At 49.2% G+C, this 22340-nt stretch overlaps 1 protein-coding gene across 1 annotated transcript in view; it reads left to right on the top strand.

Annotated features, from left to right (window-relative positions):
* The window catches only part of ANXA10 (annexin A10), a 355700-nt gene that overhangs the window by 79655 nt on the left and 253705 nt on the right, over window positions 1-22340 (top strand). Inside the window, exon 3 of the mRNA XM_069205838.1 lies at window positions 19065-19159. Within this exon, the coding sequence (XP_069061939.1) occupies window positions 19065-19159 (95 nt within the window). The remainder of the gene's footprint in view (window positions 1-19064; window positions 19160-22340) is intronic.

Genomic DNA, 22340 nt, shown 5'->3' on the forward strand with positions numbered 1-22340 from the left:
GAATCTGCAGGAATCCACTAAATTCCTACCACCCAACATTGTCTCATCTATACCGATAAGTATTCTGCTGCACTTGTCAGCCTAAATTTTTTTTTTTTTCAAACTGCTCTTTTGAACCCGCTTTGGTTCCCCCTCAATTTCAACATGTTTTTGGCTCTTCCCTGTCACAAGAACTTGGGCCACCTACACAAGTGAGGTATCATTTTTACCAGAAGACTGAGGGGAACGTTGGGTGGTAGGAAATTTGTCCCGGTGTTGATCCCACACAGAAATGTGGGAAAAAGTGATTTTTTAGCTAAATTTGAGGTTTGCTGAGGATTCTGGGTAAGAAAACATTGGAGGAGCCACGCAAGTGACACCTCCCTGGACTTCCTCAGGTGTCTAGTTTTCAGAAATGTCTGGGTTTGGTAGTTTTCCCTAGATGGCAGCTGAGCCCAGGACCAAAAACGCTGGTGCCCACCCCCGCAAAAACGGGTAGTTTTGTATTTGATCATTTTGATGTATCCAGATAGTGTTTTGGGGTATTTCCTTTTGCGAGTACTAGGCCTAACCACAAAAGTGAGGTACCATTTTTATCGGGAGACTTGGGGGAATGCTGGGTAGAAGGAAATTTGTGGCTCCTCTTAGATTTCAGAACTTTCTGTCACCGAAATGAGAGGAAAAAGTGTTTTTTGGGCCACATTTTGAGGCGTGCAAAGGATTTTGGGTAACAGAACCTGGAGAGAGCCCCACAGGTCACCCCATCTTGGATTCCCCTAGTGTCTAGTTTTAAAGAATGTGCAGGTTTGCTAGGTTTGCCTAGGTGCCGGCTGAGCTAGAGGCCAAAATCCACAGCTGGGCACTTTGCAAAAAACAGCTTTGTTTTCTTTGGGAAAATGTGATGTGTCCACGTTGTGTTTTGGGGCATTTCCTGTTGCGGGCGCTGAGCCTACCCACACAAGTGAGGTACCATTTTTATCGGGAGACTTGGGAGAATGCTGGGTGGAAGGAAATTTGTGGCTCCTCTCAGATTCCAGAACTTTCTGTCACCGAAATGAGAGGAAAAGGTACTTTTTTGGCCAAATTCTGAGGTCTGCAAAGGATTCTGGGTAACAGAACCTGGTGGGAGCCCCACAAGTCATCCCATGTTGGATTCCCCTAGGTGTCTAGTTTTCAAAAATGCGCAGGTTTTCTAGGTTTCCCTAGGTGCCGGCTGAGCTTGAGGCCAAAATCCACAGCTCCGCACTTTGCAAAAAACAGCTCTGTTTTATTTGGGAGAGTGTGATTTATCCACGTTGTGTTTTGCGGTATTTACTGTCGCAGGCGCTAGGCCTACCCACACAAGTGAGGTACCATTTTTATTGGGAGACTTGAGGGAATGCTGGGCGGAAGGAAATTTGTGGCTCCTCTCAGAGTCCAGAATTGTCTGTCACTGAAATGAGAGGAAAAAGTGTTTTTTTGGCAAAATTTTGAGGTTTGCAAAGAATTCTAGGTAACAGAACCTGGAGAGAGCCCCACAAGTCACCCCATCTTGGATTCCCCTAGGTGTCTAGTGTTAAAAAATGAGCAGGTTTGGTAGGTTTCCCTAGGTGCCGCCTGAGCTAGAAGCCAAAATCCACAGCTAAGCCCTTTGCAAAAAACAGCTCTGTTTTCTTTGGGAAAATGTGATGTGTCCACGTTGTGTTTTGGAGTATTTCCTGTCACAGGCGCTATGCCTACCCACACAAATGAGGTACCATTTTTATCGGGAGACTTGAGGGAATGCTGGGTGGAAGGAAATTTGTGGCACCTCTCAGATTCCAGAACTTTCTGTCACCAAAATCAGAGGAAAAAGTGTTTTTTTGGCCACATTTTGAGGTTTGCAAAGGATTCTGGGTAACAGAACCTGGTGAGAGCCCCACAAGTCACCCCATTTTGGATTCCCCTAGGTGTCTAGTTTAAAAAAATGCACGGGTTTGGTAGGATTCCTGTTATGAATGTAACCAGTCTCCACTTCTTTAAAAGGCTCCTTCATTTAGTGATGAACAAGTTCTGAACAAAGCGGCCCAACCACACGGCAGTCTGCCCTCACCGGTCCAGTGTCTCTCTCCAACTGCCTTTGTTCCACCTCCACCCCAAGATTCCAGAACTCCACATTCCAGAATACAACAAATCCTCCCCTTTACAACAAAGACAAAAAAAAACTATATATATAAAAAAACATTATAGATAACCTGTGAGGAAGGAAAAGTGGGAACAAGTAACCAAACACAACCATTGGAAAAACGAAATGATAAATTACACATAATCTTGAAGATAGGCTGGGCTCTGTGTCTTCCTGGTGGACTTCCTCAGCAACGTTTTATTCATTACCTTTCTGTCTCTGGAGTTGTCTCCAACTTTGGTCGAGTTTCCAATTAACACCTTTTCTCTAACATTGTCTGTAGATTTGGTAGAGTTTTCACAGTCATCTTAATGTTCCTGTATAGCTCCACCTTTATATAGAACAACTCTATTTAGATTTCATACCCAATGATCACAGGTTTTGACAGCATTGGTGAAAATCTTGATAACTCTCAACGGTTTGGTCAGTTTACAACCAGCAAGAGACATACCAGGGCATTTTATCATGACCAAATCTCCAACATTTACTTTAGTCACCTTGACAGCATGATTGCGATCAAACCGGGTTTTGCTTTTCCTTACCTTGGATAGATCTCTCTCTCTTACATAACTGTCCTTATTAACACGAAACTGCATTATCCAAGAATTGGTTTACCCAGCCAAGTTCTAGTATAGAGTTCAGACATCACCCATGAAACAAAACAAACGGAGATACCCCTGTGGTTGTGTGTGGCGTCAATCTATACATTCCAACTCTCTTAACTACTTCCTCTTTCCAGTCCTTGTTGTCATTCTTGGCTAATGCTATGGTTTCTTTTAACGTCCTATTAAACCTCTCAACCATACCATTGGCTTCTGGATGGTATAAGGCGCATTTTTTGTGCTTAATTCCACACATCTGGAGAAAGTCTTCCATTTCTCTAGAAACCAATTGAAGGCCGTTGTCTGTAAGAAGAGTTTCGGGTAAACCCTCCCTTGAGAATAGATCTTTGAGAAAGCGTATCACGCACACAGTTTCAATACCTCTAGAGAAGTGAATTTCTGGCCACCGACAAAACATGTCAATAACGACAATGATAAACAACTGATGACCACTCCCATGTACAGGACCAAGTATATCTAAAGCAATGTCCTTCCAAAGCTTTTCAGGCCGATTTCTCACCAACATGGGTTGAACTCTTGGTTCCATACTCTTCTCACTCACAGAACACTGTACGCACTCTCTCACTATCCGTTCAACTTGGATGTCTAAGCCAGGCCACCAGTAACTAGATCTCAATCTTTCTTTTGTCTTTGAAATCCCAGAGTGTCCTTCATGAGCTAAGTCCAATAGCTTTTTTCTCAATTTGGTAGGGGGTACGAGTCTAGTACCTCATAGCAGTAGCCCATCCCTGGTTTCTAACTGGTCCTTTACGAGCCAATAATCCTTGCACATGTCCCCACCTTGATGTTTATGTTTCCACCCAACTGTGATGAGGTTAATTAATTTTTGTAGGGTAGAGTCTTCTTCTAATTCATGACGCCATCTCTTTTCTGAGATTGCCACCTGATTGATCTCACACACCAAATCTAGACCCTCCTCGCAAACTCCCTCCTTACGTGAATTTGAGGTGTCTTCAGTAACCAATCTGGATAGGGTATCTGCTATCACATTCTCAACACCAGGAATATATTTTACCTCAAAGTTGAATTCTTGGAGATCAATCACCCACCTGGATATTCTAGAGGAAATGGAATCTACCCCTTTCTTATTGAAGACTTCACATAAAGGTTTATGGTCTGTCCTGACAACGAATATGGATCCCCACAACAAGTTCCTAAATTTTTTTATGGCCCAGTGGACTGCAAGCGCTTCCCTCTCTATCACCGAATACTTGCTTTCAGCATCTTTTAGACTCCTCGATAAAAACATAATAGTGTTCTGAGTACTGCATCCTCCCTGTTGTAACACTGCTCCCAACCCCTTTAAGCTAGTATCAGTTGTGATAATGGAACTCTTGTTGGGATCAAAGTTTCTGAGACAAGGAGCCAACGATAATTTTTCTTTGATTAAGTTGAATTCCTTTTCGCACACCTCATTCCATACAAAATCAACTCCTTTTCTGAGAAGGCCTCTCATATTATAGGTGATTTCAGCAAAATTCTTCATAAATTTATGGTAGTATTCAACCATTCCTAAAAACCTCAAAAGCTCTTCTTTCGTGGAGGGAGAAACCATTGCCTGAATTGTGTTAACGAGATCAGCTTTTGGGGCAACCCCTTCACCTGTTATGGTGTGTCCTAAGTACTCGATTGTGTTGGTGCCAAATTTACATTTTCTAATTTGACTGTCAAATTGTGATGATCTATTCTCCTTAGGACTTGTTTGACTCTGTAATTATGTTCAGCATGGTCTTTCCCATAAACAAGCACATCATCCTGATACACGCAAACCCGTTCTGAACCTCTCAGGATTTTCTCTATAACCCTCTGGAACACGGATGCCGCCGAGATCAGACCAAAAGGAAGTCTTGTGTATCTAAAAGTGCCATAGGGTGTTATGAATGCTGTGAGATCCATGGACGCTTCAGTGAGTTGGATTTGATGATAGGCTGAAGCCAGATCAATAGTGCTAAACACTTTGGCATCCCTTATCATCGTTAACAATTGATCAATATTTGGTAAGGGATACCTGTCTACAATGACACGTTTGTTTAGCTGTCTGAGGTCAACACATAGCCTGATAGACCCATTGGATTTCTTAACCATAACTACTGGGGCCAACCAGGAAGTGCCTTCCACGTCCTCAATGATGCCTTGTGACTTTAATTTATTTAATTCATTTAGCATCTCCTCTTTGGCATTGACTGGATCATCCCTAACTTTGCTAAAGAAGGGAATGGAATCTGGAGCAATTTTAATGTCATGGCGATAATCTCTTAAGCAACCCAACTCACTTCTGAACACCCTCGGGAATTCTTGAAACAGAAGACAGCACCACAGCAGAGTTCTGAGGTGACGCAGATTCAACATGGCAGATGTCTCTCAATATAATGGGATCAGCACTATTGGGATCCAACATGACTCCAAGGTCTTTCTGGTGCCACAAGCAAATGATGCTATCACCCTTTTTAGAGACGTAAATCTTGCCTGACGTGAAACGCCCTTTGAATTCAATTAGACCTCTGAAGCAACCAAGTAAAGGGATCACTTCACCCCCATAGGCACATGGTTTGATATCAGGTTTAAGAAGAGCGACCTTCCCTTTCAAACAGCGAGAGAAAAAATCACAGGAGACAATGGCGATTTTTGCCCCAGAATCAAACAAAACTTGTGTCTGCATTCCTTCCACTGTAATCAAATCAAGGGGACCTCTATTCTTTCCTACCTGAAGGACAATTTGTCCACAATCAAAGTCTCTAAAATCAAGGTTTTCATCACTACCAGTGTGAACCTCACATACTTTCGATTTGGCCTTACGTAACCTGCAGACGGAAAAGAAATGTCCCTGCTTTTTACAAAATGAACAAATTGATCTGAGAGCTGGACATTTCTTATCGTTAGCAAGGTGACCCTGTTTGTCACATCGAAAACACCATTTGTCTCTCATCATAGAGGAAGATTCTAGCACTTTCTTTTGTGTATTGACGTTTTTCTTACTATTCTCAGTTATAGTACAAACCACCCCCAAGGATTCTCCACTAGAAGAAACTTTCTTAATTACATCCACACACTTTAAAGAGTGTTGAATCCGTTTTGCAACTGTCAGGACATCATCCAAGGAGGGTTCATCCTTAAGCCACAGTTCTTCCAGAACCTTTTCAATATTACAACCCAACATGAATTGGTCCCTTATTCTCTCATCTGTGAGCGAGCCAAATTTACATGAGGAAGAGAGACGTCTAAGATCTGTAATGTAGTTCTCAACAGATTCACCCTTTATTGTAGTCTTTTCCCAAAATAATAACGTTCTAATATAGTGCTGACTCTAGGAAGGTAGTGGATGTCCAATTTCTGTATGCAAATTTCAAATTCATTCAGATTTATTGCTTCACTCTCTGGAATATCTGGAAGATGATCAAATACTTCTTAGCCTTCAGATCCTAAACAGTGAAGTAATAAAACAGTGTGTCGTTCAGCACTTAGGGGGTCATTCTGACCCTGGCGGTCGGTGATAAAGCGGCGGCCAACCCGCCAACAGGCTGGCGGTCCAAAAAATGGAATTCTGACCCTGGCGGGAACCGCAAACAGAGCCCGCCACTTTAACACTCCGACCGCCACGGCGGGACACACAAACAGCGCGGCGGTCACCGCCAACAGGCAGGCGGCAGACAATGTACCGCCCACCCTATCACAACTCACCAATCCGCCACCTTTTCCGGGGCGGGAGCACCGCCGATAAAAACACGGCGGAAACAGACTACGAAGAGGAAAACGCTCACCTCTATACACTCCACGAGGACGGAGGACAGCATGGAGCCCGAATTGAACATCCTACCTGCTCTCGTCTACCTGCTCATCTACCACGAGTACGAACTCCGGCGCAGACGACAACGGTGAGTACCGCACCTACGACACAGGGGAGGGGGGAGGAGGAAGGGTGACGGGCACACACATACGCAAAACACCCACCCCCCAACTATCTACACACCAATGCAGAGCACCAAGTCAAAGTGACCCCACCCAAACCCCCCGGAATAATGAAAAGATATAATCAAAGTGAGAAACTAAATTTATGTATAAAATAGGTTCATTGAAGTCATGGTAAAATAGGAAAATGAATAAAAAAAATCAAGTTTAAACATTGCGTAACCGATAAATAGAGGCAATAAGTCCAGCACAGTCACTGAAATTTCAACTGTCCGTGGGCCAAAGTGTATCAACACATGGGCAAAGCCCACACAGGAGACCTGAGTCCGTTGGAGAGAACACTGCAGGGGCATCCGATGATAAAACTACAGGCACCTCAGGGGGAAGGGAAGGGGGGGCACCACAGCCACATGAGTCCACGACGCCAGATCCAAGAAGGGGCCACCATGCCCACTGTTCAATCCTGGGCAGTGCAAAGCCACAGTCTCTCAAGTCTCTACAGTGGGTGGCTTGCCCACTGTCATATCCTGGGGAGTGCAAAGCCACAGTCTCTCAAGTCTCTACAGTGGGTGGCTTGCCCACTGTCATATCCTGGGGAGTGCAAAGCCACAGTCTCTCAAGTCTCTACAGTGCGTGGCTTGCCCACTGTCATATCCTGGGGAGTGCAAAGCCACAGTCTATCAAGTGGATAACAGTCTCCACAGGCAATGGAGGAGGCAGGGTGGCCCGAGTGCAGCGTGAACAGTAGCTCGACACAGAACCGGCAGTGTCATTGGGCCAGCGGTGCTTGAGACGGCGGGGCCCAGTGGAGCGGTGCTTGAGACGGCGGGGCCCAGCGGAGCGGTGCTTGAGATGAAGGGCCCAGCGGAGCGGTGCTTGAGACGGCGGGGCCCAGTGGAGCGGTGCTTGACAGGAAGGGCCCAGCGGAGCGGTGCTTGAGATGAAGGGCCCAGCAGAGCGGTGCTTGAGACGGCGGGGCCCAGCAGAGCGGTGCTTGACAGGAAGGGCCCAGCGGAGCGGTGCTTGAGACGGCGGGGCCCAGCGGAGCGGTGCTTGAGATGAAGGGCCCAGCGGAGCGGTGCTTGAGACGGCGGGGCCCAGCGGAGCAGTGCTTGACAGGAAGGGCCCAGCGGAGCGGTGCTTGAGATGGCGGGGCCCAGCGGAGCGGTGCTTGACAGGAAGGGCCCAGCGGAGCGGTGCTTGAGATGAAGGGCCCAGCGGAGCGGTGCTTGAGACGGCGGGGCCCAGCGGAGCGGTGCTTGACAGGAAGGGCCCAGCGGAGCGGTGCTTGAGATGAAGGGCCCAGCGGAGCGGTGCTTGAGACGGCGGGGCCCAGCGGAGCGGTGCTTGAGACGGCGGGGCCCAGCGGAGCGGTGCTTGAAACGGCGGGGCCCAGCGGAGCGGTGCTTGACAGGAAGGGCCCAGCGGAGCGGTGCTTGAGACGGCGGGGCCCAGCGGAGCGGTGCTTGAGATGAAGGGCCCAGCGGAGCGGTGCTTGAGACGGCGGGGCCCAGCAGAGCGGTGCTTGAGACGGCGGGGCCCAGCGGAGCGGTGCTTGACAGGAAGGGCCCAGCGGAGCGGTGCTTGAGACGGCGGGGCCCAGCGGAGCGGTGCTTGACAGGAAGGGCCCAGCGGAGCGGTGCTTGAGACGGCCGGCCCAGCGGAGCGGTGCTTGAGACGGCGGGGCCCAGCGGAGCGGTGCTTGAGATGAAGGGCCCAGCGGAGCGGTGCTTGAGACGGCGGGGCCCAGCGGAGCGGTGCTTGAGATGAAGGTCCCAGCGGAGCGGTGCTTGAGACGGCGGGGCCCAGCGGAGCGGTGCTTGACAGGAAGGGCCCAGCGGAGCGGTGCTTGAGTGGCGGGGCCCAGCGGAGCGGTGCTTGAGATGAAGGGCCCAGCGGAGTGGTGCTTGAGACGGCGGGGCCCAGCGGAGCGGTGCTTGAGACGGCGGGGCCCAGCAGAGCGGTGCTTGAGATGAAGGGCCCAGCGGAGCGGTGCGGGGCCCTGTTCAGCGGTGCCTTTCTGGACAGCGGGGCCCTGTTCAGCGGTGCCTTTCTGCACGGCGGGGCCCTGTTCAGCTATGCCTTTCTGGACGGCGGGGCCCTGTTCAGCGGTGCCTTTCAGGACGGCGGGGCCCTGTTCAGCGGTGCCTTTCTGGACGGCGGGGCCCTGTTCAGCGGTGCCTTTCTGGATGGCGGGGCCCTCTTCAGCGGTGCCTTTCTGCACGGCGGGGCCCTGTTCAGCGGTGCCTTTCTGGACGGCGGGGCCCTGTTCAGCGGTGCCTTTCTGCACGGCGGGTCCCTGTTCAGCGGTGCTTGTTCTGTAAGTCAAGGGAGTCAGACCTGGCCAGGACTCCCTGCTCAGTCGCCCTCCGACCGTGCAGTTGCTGGACCCTTCGGTGACGGTGTCCTGGGCCCTTGGGTGTCCTCCCTCACACCCGGGATGGGGCTTGTGGGGCCCTCCTAGTCCGCGCTCCTGCTGGCTGACTTCTCCGCCCTGCTGCCCTTGCCCTCCTTCGATGTGGCTCTCTGGGCCTTGCCTCCCCTGGATGTTGTGGCAGGTGAAGTGGCAGAACTTTGGTCCTTGGGGGCAACCGTGTCAGTCTTCTTGTGGCGGGCCCTTACTTTACGGGTCCTCTTTCCGGGGGGGGGCTGGCTGTCCCCTTGTTGCTGACCGATGTATCACTGCTGGCAAAGGGGGGACTCCAAAATCCATGCACTACGGTGACCCTTGAAGCCGGGCTGGTGGTGGCTGAGCCGCTCTTGGGACTCTTAGCAGATGGAGGGGGTGGGTCAGGTGAGGGAAAGAGGTCAAGAGTGGAGAGCTAAAGTTTTTTAGGACCAAGGTAAAGGGTAGGTGTAGTGGTTATGGGAGTGGAGGAAGAGGAGGTGGTTGTAGGAGAGTCAGGTGTGCTGTCCTTGGGTGAAGGTGCATGGGCTGGAGGCTGTCGTGAGGTGGTTGACTGTTGGGTGGGTGGCTGCCTGCGTTTGTGTGTCTTGGAAGAGGGGGTGACAGACACAGTGGGAGAGGACACAGGGGACGTGTAAATGGCAGTGGGGGTGATGACTGCACGTGTGCGGACTGTACTGGAGGGTGTGCTGGTGATGGAAGTACTGGCTGTTGGTGGTGTGCATGCAGGTGTGGGTAGAGACGTCACAGGGAGGGAGGAGGGAGACGAGGAGGTGGGGGACACAGAGGTGGTAGTGGCTGTTGGCATGTCTGCATCTGGGTGTTGCTTGGGTGAATGTTTGTGTGATCTGTGGTGCTTATGTCTGGATGAGCTGCCCTTGGGTGTTGAGGTGTGTGCAGGCTGGTCTGATGGTGTGGATGGGATAGGCTGAGGCACAGGAGACAGAGACAGGGTGGAGGCAGTTAGAAGAGGGAGGCTGGAAACAGGGACAATGGCTGCCGTCAGTGCTGAGGCCAGAGCATTGAACGATCGTTGATGGGCAGCCTGACCCGAATGAATGCCCTCCAGGTATGCATTGCTATGATGCACCTCCCTCTCTACCCCCTGGATGGCATTCAAAAGGGTAGACTACCCAACAATGATGGTCTGTAGGAGGTCAATGACCTCCTCACTGAGGGCAGCAGGGGTAACAGGGGCAGGGCCTGAGGTGCCTGGGGCGAAGGAGACGCCCGCCTTCTTGGGCGAGCGGGCACGGAGCAAAGGCTGAGGGGCTGCTGGGAGGGCGGAGCTGGTGCGCTGGGTGGCGGCTGTACCTGTAGAGGCGGGGGGCACGGATGTTGCCGCCACCGCTAGGGAGCTCCCATTCGAGGACGTGTCGGTGTCGCTGGTGTCACCACGGCTCCCCGTTGTGAAGCTTCCCTCGCCCTCCGTATCACTGGTGGCCTCGGTGTCTGTGGCATGGCCCACCGGGGCATTGTGAGTTGCAGCTCCCTCGTGCTCCGGTGCCAATTCTCCTCCGCCTGATGATGCTAATGCACACATGCACAAGAAGATAAAGAAAAAGGGTGGGGAGAGAAATAAAAACAGGTTGAGTGCATGCATTGTCAACACCGTTGGCGGAGAGGACAGACACAGGAGCCTCATGCACTAAGCCGCGCAATCGGGGTACACTACTCAGTACTTGTGACTAGGCCAACAGGTCTAGGGACAACAAACGCGCACATGGGTGATGCAGGACCATGGATAGCTGTACTTGTCACCCTACAGAGGTGGGGGGCGGGGGCACAGGGACATGGCTAAAGGAGAGGACTACACTACAGAAAGCGCCCTGGCCTAATGTCACCCACAGCCCTCCTCCCCCACCCAGGCACCTCCACTGCGCGTAAAGATAGCTGAATGTGCTGGTACTCACCCCCTTGTATCTGCTGTGATGTCCTCACGCGTCCATACAAATCGGGGTAGGCCACCGCCAGGATCCGGGACATGAGGGGGGTCAGGGTACGACTGGCACCCCTCCTAGGTTGGGAGGCCATCCCCAGCAGTGACTCGGCGGTCTTCCTGGTCCCGCAGCGGATGTCCTCCCACCTCTTGCGGCAGTGGGTGCCCCGTCTGTTGTGGACCCCCAGGTTCCGGACTTCCTTGGCGATGGCACGCCAAATGTCGACTTTCTGATGGGCGCTGACCTATTTGACATGTACAGGGTGGAATTGGAAATATCATCAATTTTCCACATGATAGATGTGATTGGCCCCCCCTCCCCAACCTTGCCATGTGGCCCATGCTCTCATCTGTCGTGCCTTGCACTCGTCATTGTCTCCCCACCCCACCATCTAATATCCACCCCACTCAACACAGGCATAGCCCATTCAACGTGCACACAGTGTACTTACCTGTTGGTCTGGAGGACCGTAGAGTAACGCATACTGGGGCAGGACCCCATCCACAAGTTTCTCCAACTCTTCTGTAGTGAAGGCAGGGGCCCTTTCCCCAGTTGCAGCAGCCATTGTCTCTTCCAGACCGAGTTCACAGCAGCACTTGCAGTATAGGTCCTCTCCTGTGGATGATCAGGTCTCGAGTGATTAATCAGATAGAAAATGGCGGTCACGCCCGCGGCGGTGCATACCACTGTGGTGCGTACCGCGACCGCCGGCGCACCTAGTCATTGGCTCGTGAAACCCATAGGGGTCGATGTTAACCAATGCGGCTTGGCGGCGCGGTCTTCGACCGCCTACCGCCACAGTGTGTCACGCCAGCGCATTGACCTCACATCCCACTGTCACACTTCTCAGGTCAGGCAGCCGCCATTTCAAGGGCCCACATGGCTTAATTTCTACTGCGTCACACAGGCCTAGGCCTTGCATTGCCACTCATACAAGCCATTCAATGCATAGCGATTCGTGTACTGTGCAAGCTGTAGTTACGTACCTGTGGGTTGCTTGACTCTGTACTCCATGTTCTCCTTCCTAGGCACCGTCCGCTGGGACTTGCGAGGAGAAGGATGAATCCTCCCGTGTACCGACCGCTGGTGGACCTGTCGACAATGGAGGAACGTCATATAATACTTCGATACCGACTTGACCGAGCCACTATACATGAACTGTGTGCCCAGCTGGAGCCAGCACTGATGTCCCCCATCCGCCAACCCACAGGAATTCCCCCTCTGGTGCAGGTTCTGTCAGTCCTCCATTTTTTGGCAAGTGGGTCTTTTCAGACAACAGTGGCCATGTCATCAGGGATGTCTCAGCCTATGTTTTCTAAGATTTTGTCCAGAGTGTTGTCTGCCCTGACGAAATACATGCGGAGCTACATTGTTTTCCCTGAGGAGTGTGATTTGGCCACTGTGAAGGGTGACTTCTATGCCCTTGGACATATCCCCAACATCATTGGTGCCATTGATGGGACCCATGTGGCCTTAGTACCCCCAAAAGAAGATGAGCAGGTGTACAGAAACAGGAAAAATTACCATTCTATTTATGTGCAGGTGGTCTGTTTGGCTGACCAGTACATCTCCCATGTAAATGCCAAGTTCCCTGGGTCAGTGCATGACGCGTATGTTATGCGAAATAGCAGCATCCCCTATGTGATGGAACAGCTACAGAGACAACGTGTGTGGCTAATAGGTGACTCTGGTTACCCCAACCTGCCGTGGCTACTGACCCCAGTGAGGAATCCCCGGACCAGGGCAGAGGAACGGTACAATGAGGCCCATGGGCGATCTAGGAGGATCATAGAAAGGACCTTCGGCCTCCTGAAGGCCAGGTTTAGGTGCCTGCATATGACAGGGGGATCCCTAATGTACTCACCAAAGAAGGTGTGCCAGATCATCGTGGCCTGCTGTATGCTTCACAATCTTGCATTGCGACGCCAGGTGCCTTTCCTGCAGGAGGATGGTCCAGATGGTGGTGTTGTAGCAGCTGTGGAGCCTGTGGAGAGTGAAGAGGAGGAAGACGACGGGGACGACACGGACAACAGCGACACAGTCATACAACAGTATTTTCAGTAGCACACAGGTAAGAATCCCCCACGCCATTTTACATTTACTTCTGGCCTCCTGCATCTCTACTTTCTGTGTTTCCCCCCAGTTCCTTTCAACTGAATTGTGACTTTCCCTTCCCTTTTCAGAGCTGTATGACCCACTGCGTGACTTCTCCTTTGTTCGCCCATGGAGTAAAGCACATTGACATTGGTATGTTGTCATCACAATGTAACTGAACATTTTTGAACCGTTATGTGTAATACATTTGTTAAGAATACAAGCAGACTCCTGAGTGTTTTAAGTGCAATTAGTGATTTATTTAAAGTGCTACATATAGGTCCATGATAGTAAAACGGTGATGGGTGGGGGTGGAGTGATGTCCATGGCAGAGTCCAGTTCTCAGTCGCACAGGTGCATTGTCCATATGCCTGTGGAAGGATGGAGCAGGGGCAGTTCAAGGTTGGACAGGGTGACAATGTGGGACAGTGGAATTACATCAGGGGGTATCTTATGCTGGCGGGGGTCTTGGCATCCTACTCTGTCTTCCTTTGTGATCTCAGGTTCCTCTTGCGGGGTGGTTGATCTTCAGCAGGAGGTAGGGTTCTGGTGGCCTGTTGTTGTGTGGGGGCCTCCTGTCCACTAGCGCCGGCGGAGGTGGTAGGCTGTTCCTGGTCCAGGCTGGTGACAGGAGCCCTTTGGGGTGCCACATGGTCCCGCAATGTGGTGACTATTTGGTTCAGGGCCAGGACGATGTTCCTGAGCTCCTCTCTGTACCCCATGTACCGTTCCTCCTGCTGTGCCTGGATCTCCTGGAACCTGGCCAGTACCGTCGCCATCGTCTCCTGGGAGCGGTGGTATGCTCCCATGATGGTGGTGAGGGCCTCTTGGAGAGTCGGTTCCCTGGGCCTGTCCTCCCCCCCGTCGCACTGCAGCCCTCCCAGTTGCCCTGTTTCCCCGGGCCTCTGTCCCCTGGACGGTGTGCCCACTACCACTGCCCCCAGGTCCCTGTTGTTGTTGGGGTGTTGGGTCAGCCTGGGTGCCCTGTAGTGGCGGACACACCGCTGATTGACCTGTCCTGGAGACAGAGGCATGGGCCCGCTGGGTGGGAGCTGTGCTGATATCCCCAGAGGGGTTTAGGTCTGCTGTGGCCTGTGTCTGTGTGTGGGGAACCGACTGTCCAGAGGTCCCCGATGGTCCGGGCTGGTCATCAGGTTCTAGGTCGACAGAGTTGCTGTCCTCACTGGGGGCCTGTTCTGGGGGTGGGATGGACATATCTGGACCCTCCTGGCCGGTGTGTTGGCGTTCGGGCCCTGCAGGGGTGAAAGAGTATGGTTATTGCTTCTGTGTGTTCCATGGCATGCGATTTGTGGGTACCCTTGTCCCCCAGTGCTGGCATTCCCTTGTGGGAGGAGTAGTGAGGGTGGTTTGTGGGGGGGATGGGTATCTGCAGTGGTCATGCATAGGTGATGGGTGTCCATGGTTTGGGTTGGCATTCAGGGTTTGGTTTTGGGTTGGGTGGGTTGTGCTGGTGAGACATTGGCAGGGAGGATGAGTGCTGGGGGATTGGGGGTGAGGGTGGGGGTGTGGGTTGGCATGCTGGTGGTTGGGGGGGGAGTAGTTGAGATTAGACTTACCAGAGTCCATTCCTCCGCCTACTCCAGCGAGGCCCGCAGGATGCAGGATGTTCAACACCTCTTGCTCCCATGCAGTGAATTCGGGAGGTGTGGGTGGTGGTCCGCCGCCAGTCTTCTGCACAGCGATGTTGTGTCTTGAGACCATCGACCATACCTTCCCCCGTAGGTCGTTCCAGCGCTTTCGGATGTCTTCCCGGTTTCTGGGATGCTGTCCCACAGCGTTGACCCTGTCGACGATCCTTTGCCATAGCTCCGCCTTCCTGGCTATTGTGGTGTGTTGCACCTGTGTGCTGAAGAGCTGGGGCTCTACCCTTATTATTTCCTCCACCATGACCCTGAGTTCTTGGTCCGAAAACCTGGGGTGTCTTTGGGGTGCCATGGGGTGGTGTGGATGAGGTGTGGGGTGGTGTTTGTGGTGATGTGAATGGTGGTGTGTGGTGATGTGTGCGTAGATGTGGTGTGGTTGATGATGTTGGGTTCCTGTGTGTGTTGGGGTTTTCGATTGCTGTGCTCTCTCTCTCTCTCTCTATCGCCTTCTCTCCGATTTTCTAGTAGTGGGGGTTTGTGGGTGATGTGGGTGTGTGTTTTATAGTTGCTTGGATGTGTGGGAGTGGTGTTTGTATGTGTATCAGGTGTGTGTATTTCAAATTGTCCAATGTGGCTGTGTTTTGGAGCTGGGTGTGTATTTTGACCGCGGCGGTGTGTACCGCCAATGGAATACCGCGGTTGAATGACCGCCGCGTGGATTTGTGGGTCGTAATGGCACGGGCGTGTTTGTGTTGGCGTGGCGGTGGAGGTTTGGTCATCTCCAGTTTATCGCTGCCCGCTGATGAGGCGGCCTTCCGTGGATGTCGGGTTTTTGGCGGCTTGGCAGTTGTGGGTCAGAATGACCGTGGCGGTTTACCGCGGCGGTAGAATGGCGGTCTTCTGACCGGCGGTAAGAGCCTTTTACCGCCGAGGTCAGAATTACCCCCTTAGTGATGTACCACAAACTTTGCCATACCTCTCTAAAACCCTCTTCCATTTTGACCATTTAATGGGAGGTTCCCCCGGAGAAGACAGAAAAAATGGAAGTGCTGTTACGTTTTGCATTTTGACCACTCCGTAACACAACCTCACTCAACCCAAGTACAACCTATATATTCAAAGTTGAAGTTGAACACCGTACATTAGTACAAATATGTGGTGAAAATCCAAGAAGTAGACACAAAATTTGGGCACTTTCTTCAGTAGAGCTGTGTGTATCAGCGTAGTATTAACTGGACAGATACACGAACTGAAAAAAACAGCAGAATGTTCCACCGTTGAGATAAAGACGTTGTACAGTTATAAGGCAACTCCAGTAGAAATAAGCGTCAGCAGGCAAGCAGACAGAAGAGAAGCGCTGAGGAAATGTAGGGGCACCACACAGCGAAAGATTCTTGCGCTTTGTGATTGGAGTGTGGGCGTTGGCGCCGTTGTCATGTAGGCATGGCAACAACACCAGCTGGAATCTTGTAACTCCGAACTCTGTTGCCAGGAAACAGTACAAAAAGGGTGGGGCGCACACTGCCATCTAGGAAAGATGCCTTCTGTTGCTCTGGTAGAGGGACAACATAGAGCGCGCGGGTGGTGCGCACGCTGCCGTACGGGCAGAACGCTCGCTGTTGCTTAGAAACCAAGCAACAAATGTAGGGCGCGTGCTGGCGCGTGCGCATTCGCAGGACGCTCACTGTTGCTATGGAAACAAGCAACAATGTGGAGAGCGCGCTGGCGCAAGCTAAACACACACTCTTGCGCACCCTTTCAAAACCATCAGGTGGTGCGCGAGCTACGCCAGAGCGAAACAATGCCCCCCAAAAAACCAACAAACAATAAAATGCCTTGCTTGAAGTCTCACCACCGAAGAAAATCCAAAGGAAGAGCGTGTCGCCACACCACTGAAGGAATGCAGAAGCAGGAAAGCCGTTAGCCACGTACGGAAGTTGAATGTGTTGGGCCAAGGAACTGTCTCATCCCACCCTCGTCGCCAGTGTTATGAATGTAACCAGTCTCCACTTCTTTAAAAGGCTCCTTTATTTAGTGATGAGCAAGTTCTGAACAAAGCAGCCTAACCAGTCTGCCCTCACCGGTCCAGTGTCTCTCTCCAACTGCCCTTGTTCCACCTCCACCCCAGGACTCCAGAACTCCACATTCCTGAATACAACAATTCCCTAGGTGTCGGTTGAGCTAGAGGCCAAAATCTACAGCTAGGCACTTTGCAAAAAACATGTCAGATTTCAATGTTAAAATGTGGTTTCCATGTTGTGTTTTCTGTTGCGAGCATTAGGTCTACCCACGCAAATGAGGTACCATTCTTATCGGGAGACTTGGGGGAACACAGAATAGCAAAACAAGTGTTATTGCCCCTTGTCTTTCTCAAACTTTTTTCCTTCCAAATGTAAGACAGTGTGTAAAAAAGACGTGTATTTGAGAAATGCCCTGCAATTCACATGCTAGTATGGGCACCCCAGAATTCAGAGATGTTCAAATAACCACTGCTTCTCAACACCTTATCTTGTGCCCATTTTGGAAATACAAAGGTTTTCTTGATACCTATTTTTCACTCTTTATACTTCAGCAAATTAAATGCTGTATACCCGGTATAGAGGGAAAACCCACTCCAAGGTGCAGCTCACTTATTGGCCCTGGGTACGTAGGGTTCTTGATGAACCTACAAGCCCTATATATCCCCACAACCAGAAGAGTCCAGCAGGCGTAACAGTATATTGCTTTCAAAAATCTGACATTGCAGTTACAGCGTAAAACGTGGAGAAAAATGGCTGTTTTTTTCACCTCAATTTCAATCTTTTTTTAAGCTGTTATTTTCTGTAGGAACCCTTGTAGGATCTACACAAATTACCCATTGCTGAATTCAGAATTCAGTCTAATTTTCAGAAATGTTTAGCTTTCTGGGATCCAGGATTGGTTTCACATCCATTTCTGTCACTAACTGGAAGGAGGCTGAAAGCACAAAAAATCGTAAAACTGAAATATGTCCCAGTAAAATGCCAATATTGTGTTGAAAAATTGGGTTTTCTGATTCAAGGCTGCCTGTTCCTGAAATCTGGGAAGATGCTGATTTTAGCACCACAAACCCTTTGTTGATGCCATTTTCAAGAAAAAACCACAAGCCTTCTTCTGCAGCCCTTATTCCCCATTGTTTTTTAACAACAAAGTTTTCGCTTTATTTTGGCTAATGTCTTGGTCTCCTTCAGGGGAACCCACAAACTCTGGGTACCTCTAGAATCCCTAGGATGTTGGAAAAAAAGGACGCAAATTTGGCATGGGTAGCTTATGTGGCCAAAAAATTGTGAGGGCCTAAGCGCGAACTGCCCCAAATAGCCAAAAAAAGGCCTGGCACCTGAGGGGGAAAAGGACTGGCAGCGAAGGGGTTAAAGGAGTCATGGGCCATGTGATGTGTTGTTTATTATTCTGAGTCGGCAGGCCCTCAACGCTGTTGTTTATTTTTTCCTTTGGGTCTCCCATGGTCTGCCCACTGCTGTATTGAGTCATGGGCAAATCATGTGTAAGGGCAAGTTCAATGCCTAGCAATGAAGTGATGTAGTACTCTAAAGGTCAATTTTGCAGAACATAGTACCCATAGGATTGTCAAATATTAATATGAAAATGATTCACATGCTCACAAGCTTTTCATCATTTAGAAATTATACTTAAATTCAGTGCTTAATGTGTTATATAGGGTGCTATTAAATGTCCCACATCGATTACCAAGCCTGGGTAGTCATGAGTCCACCTCGTGCATCTCCAAACCACTGCCAGACACCACCTGCCCCTCCTTTATATCATTCTTGCGTGCTCCTGCTGTCTCCCCTGTTGACATATGTTTTCGTCTTTTCTTCCTTCTTTCCCGTTTTGTGTTTTCCCCTCTCTTGCTCTCGGGGAATTGATGATAAGGAAAACTAAGCGCTGATGGGTCCCACCTGCCCCATAAATGAGGGCTAGTGGGCCCTACTGTCCTAAGCAAGGCATTTATATTTTTTTCAATTTGTTGTACCAGTTTTAAACTGCAGCACTTGTTTCATAACCCTATCTTTGCAACTAATGACGTCCAAATTCAGGTACTCGGACCAATTCAGAGCGCAATATTCCCTTGCTACCGACCTAGTCTGTGAATTCGAATAATGCATTTTTATCAACAAAACAATGCTAGAAGCAATGTGTGTTTAATTACTTAAGAGCTTAAAGCTTTACCTTACTGCAATTCATCACCCTTAACTCGCAAGTGTTACGATGGACTGCATGGGAATAATGGAAGTGCATCCCAGAAATAACGGTAGACATTGATCGCTGCTTTTGTATCGAAAACAGGGTATTGTGGACACACTACTAATTGATCGCTGTGTTTTGTTGCAGGCTGTGACAAAGACGTGTTGATTGACATTCTAACGCAGCGAAGCAATGCACAAAGACTCATGATTGCTGAGGCTTACAGAAGCATGTATGGCAGGGTATGTTGCGTTAATTCTACATAAATTCTGCAAGGTTACCTTACAAGGCAAATCCTCTGGACTCAGGTAGGCCTCTGGCACACTAATTTAACATTCTCAGAATATAGCTATTGCGATAGCTTCTGATTGTCCTTCTGAGAATTTATTTTCAATACACATAGCACACACAGTAACACCCCCAAAACCTGAACTGGCACGCAAGCCAACTCACCTAATGTGACTATGGTCACTTCCCTTCAGCGCTATTCTGTCCAACACTGAGAGGAGAGTAACATATGCTACGCTTGTTCTGGGATGTTAAATGCCACTTTAATTGGGTGGTGGTTGGGCTTACGTCTTTACATCCTTCGGCTGAGCAGCAAAATCTAGCTGCCTTAAACAACACACTAAGAATTGCCACTAACCCTTCCCCCCACCCTCTAAACAATTTCCCACAGACAAAGCTCCAACCCCATTTTCTAATCAACTATAAACTCCTAACCAACACTATCTCCTATGACCCTCTTGTATTCTCACTCCTATGTTCTGCCACATTACTTTGTTTGACTAGCCTGACCACCCTAGTACCAGACCTACATCTTGGCTCTCCTTTCTCTACTTCTCCCATTCTTCCTTATACTGCTTCTCCAAATCTTCATTCACATTCTTTGAGCTCTCTCTCCACTTGCTCCCAGTGGCACCATAGAATGATACACACCTTGCCAACTCACAACCAATAGTTCTATGCCATGTTTCATGGCAGGAGGTGTGATGTTGTGTGTGCTGGAACAATGATATTGCTGCATCCTTGTGTTATGTTGGACTGTTGGCTCCCATGCCATCATCTCATATCACCTTGTCCCTACTCCCAGACTCCTGTGGCAAAGAGAGTGCTTCCTTCCCCTCCATCCACAGTCCTCTCTGAGAGGCAAATAACATATGCTGCTCGTGTACTGCATTGTAAAAGTCTGCTTTAATTAAGAGCAAGTTGGACTCACCTCTTTTGCATCCTTCTGCTGAGCCGCACAGTATAGCATGCCCTAAACAACACACCAACAATTACTACTAATCCTTCCACACCTTCTAAAGAACTTCCCTTCCATACAGCTCCCGCCCATACCTTATCAACAATAAACCTTTAACTAATGTTATATTCTACAGCCCCACAGTACTCTCACAACTATACCCTGAAGTTTCACTTTGAATGTCTAGCTTGCCAGCCCTAGGAACAAATCTATCTTTGGCTAATTTTTCTCATCTCTCCTTCTTTACTTCGCAAGTTCTTCCACATACTGCTTTTTCTAATTTCCGTTCCTTGAGCAACTTCATCCTCAGTTTACCACCATTTAAGCATAACTTGTCCATATCGCAACCCCTCAGACCATATCTTGGCACCAACAATTGTCTGGAATCCATTCATAGATGTTGACTAAAGCACTGGTGCCTTGCGTCTTCTCCTGCCCATTTCACAATAGAATTACAACAAATCGATCTAATCTTGTTCCTACACTTTAAGACACCAGACCTGCAGGCAAAAGCAAATTTTTTAGGTCCTACCTTACCAGCTATCCCCACCTAAAGATAACCCCACATGTAGCCACTCTTTCACCTGCCCCTGGGCCTGATTTAGATCATGGCAGATGGGATACTCCTTCACAAATATGGTGTATATCCTGTCCACTGTATTACTAGAGCCATAGGATATAATTGTAAGTGAAATTATAATTGCATTAATATAGCTCTTACTACCCCTGATGAGGTGTTGAAATGTTTTTCGGCAAGTAGCACATTACTCCAGAACCCAAAAATAATTAGTGGTGGATTAGGATGGCCAAATATTAGTTCATTTCAACTGTGCCTGTTAGCTGGATTGAATAGGATAATGGAGGGCTAGAAGAGGGAAGAGTCTAGAAAGTGTTATTTGGGAGATCATAGTAGTAAGATGAGGTCTGTCATGAGTAAAGGAGAGATGTAGGAGGGAAGAGTCTCTCGAAATGGATTATGGAGATCATACTAGTAAAATGAGGTTTGGGATGGGTCAAAGGAGGGATATAGGAGGGAAAAATGTACAAAGGGTTGCTTTGGGAGATCGCAGCAGTAAAACGATTAGTACCTTTTTTAGCTTTTTTGATTGCTGAGTTGTATATTCTGTTACGTTTGTGTAGGTGATGTTTGTCTTGATTGCTGTTTGTTTTGAGCCAAGTGTGTTGAGCTTTGTAATTTGTTGTTTTATCTTTTTTGCCCTGCAGTGCTCCAAGGTGCTTGTTTTCTTTTATCCTGTTTCGCTGTTCTTAGTGGTATAAGAATATCAAAAGCTTCCTGTAGCCACTTATAGGGCGTTTGAATGGAATTTATTGTGTCTAGATCTGTTTTCAATGTTAGTTGTTTTTCTAAGTATTTAATAATGAATTTGCTCCACGGTCAATAGGTAGATGCATGTAGGCTGGCCTTGGGTGTGTTGATTTGTGGTTTTTATGTTGGAAAGCTCATAAATGGTGGTCTGACCATGTGACTGAAGTAAACCTTTTAAAGGTAACTTGTTCTGGATTAGGAAACATGACATCTAGGATGTGTCCAGCAATGTGTGTGGATTTGTGTTTGATATGACATAGGCTCATTGTGACTAGGAAAGTGATGATGATTTTTGGAAAGGGCATAGTGGATTTGTCAAACCAAAAGTTTAGGTCACCAAGAATGCATAGTTTGGAATGTAGTGTTATAAGGTTTGAACCTGTGTCTAGAAATGTGGCTGAGACTTTCATTGCTAGGTGGTGATCGGTAAAGGAGACGAAAATTACAGGAGGAAATTGGTGTAGGGTTGCATCTGGTGATGAGGGTGTCACAACCTTATATGTGTATGTTCTGTTGTTGTGGGGTAGTGAGGGGAGATATTGATGTAGCAGCTTTCTGAGAAGGATTTGTATGTAAAGTACTGTTAGTGCATGGAAGTCGAATGGCAAAGGGGGTCGTGATGTGTTTTGGAAAAAAGTGTATGTGGTGTGTGAGAGGAGATGGACAAGAGTTGTGAGTGTTTGTGTGGTGGATTAGAGTATAAGGATTTGTAGTACGTTCTTGGTAAAAAAAAAAAAAGGAGGAGGGTGTCAGTCAATGATGTGATGGAGGGTTCAGTGTAGAAAGGGGTCTGTTAGGAGCAAGAAGCCAGTTGTCAGGATACTTCAATTCGATTTCCTCAGAAGCAGAA

This window comes from Pleurodeles waltl, chromosome 1_2, assembly GCF_031143425.1.
Source record: "Pleurodeles waltl isolate 20211129_DDA chromosome 1_2, aPleWal1.hap1.20221129, whole genome shotgun sequence".
NCBI classification, from domain to species: Eukaryota; Metazoa; Chordata; class Amphibia; order Caudata; family Salamandridae; genus Pleurodeles; species Pleurodeles waltl.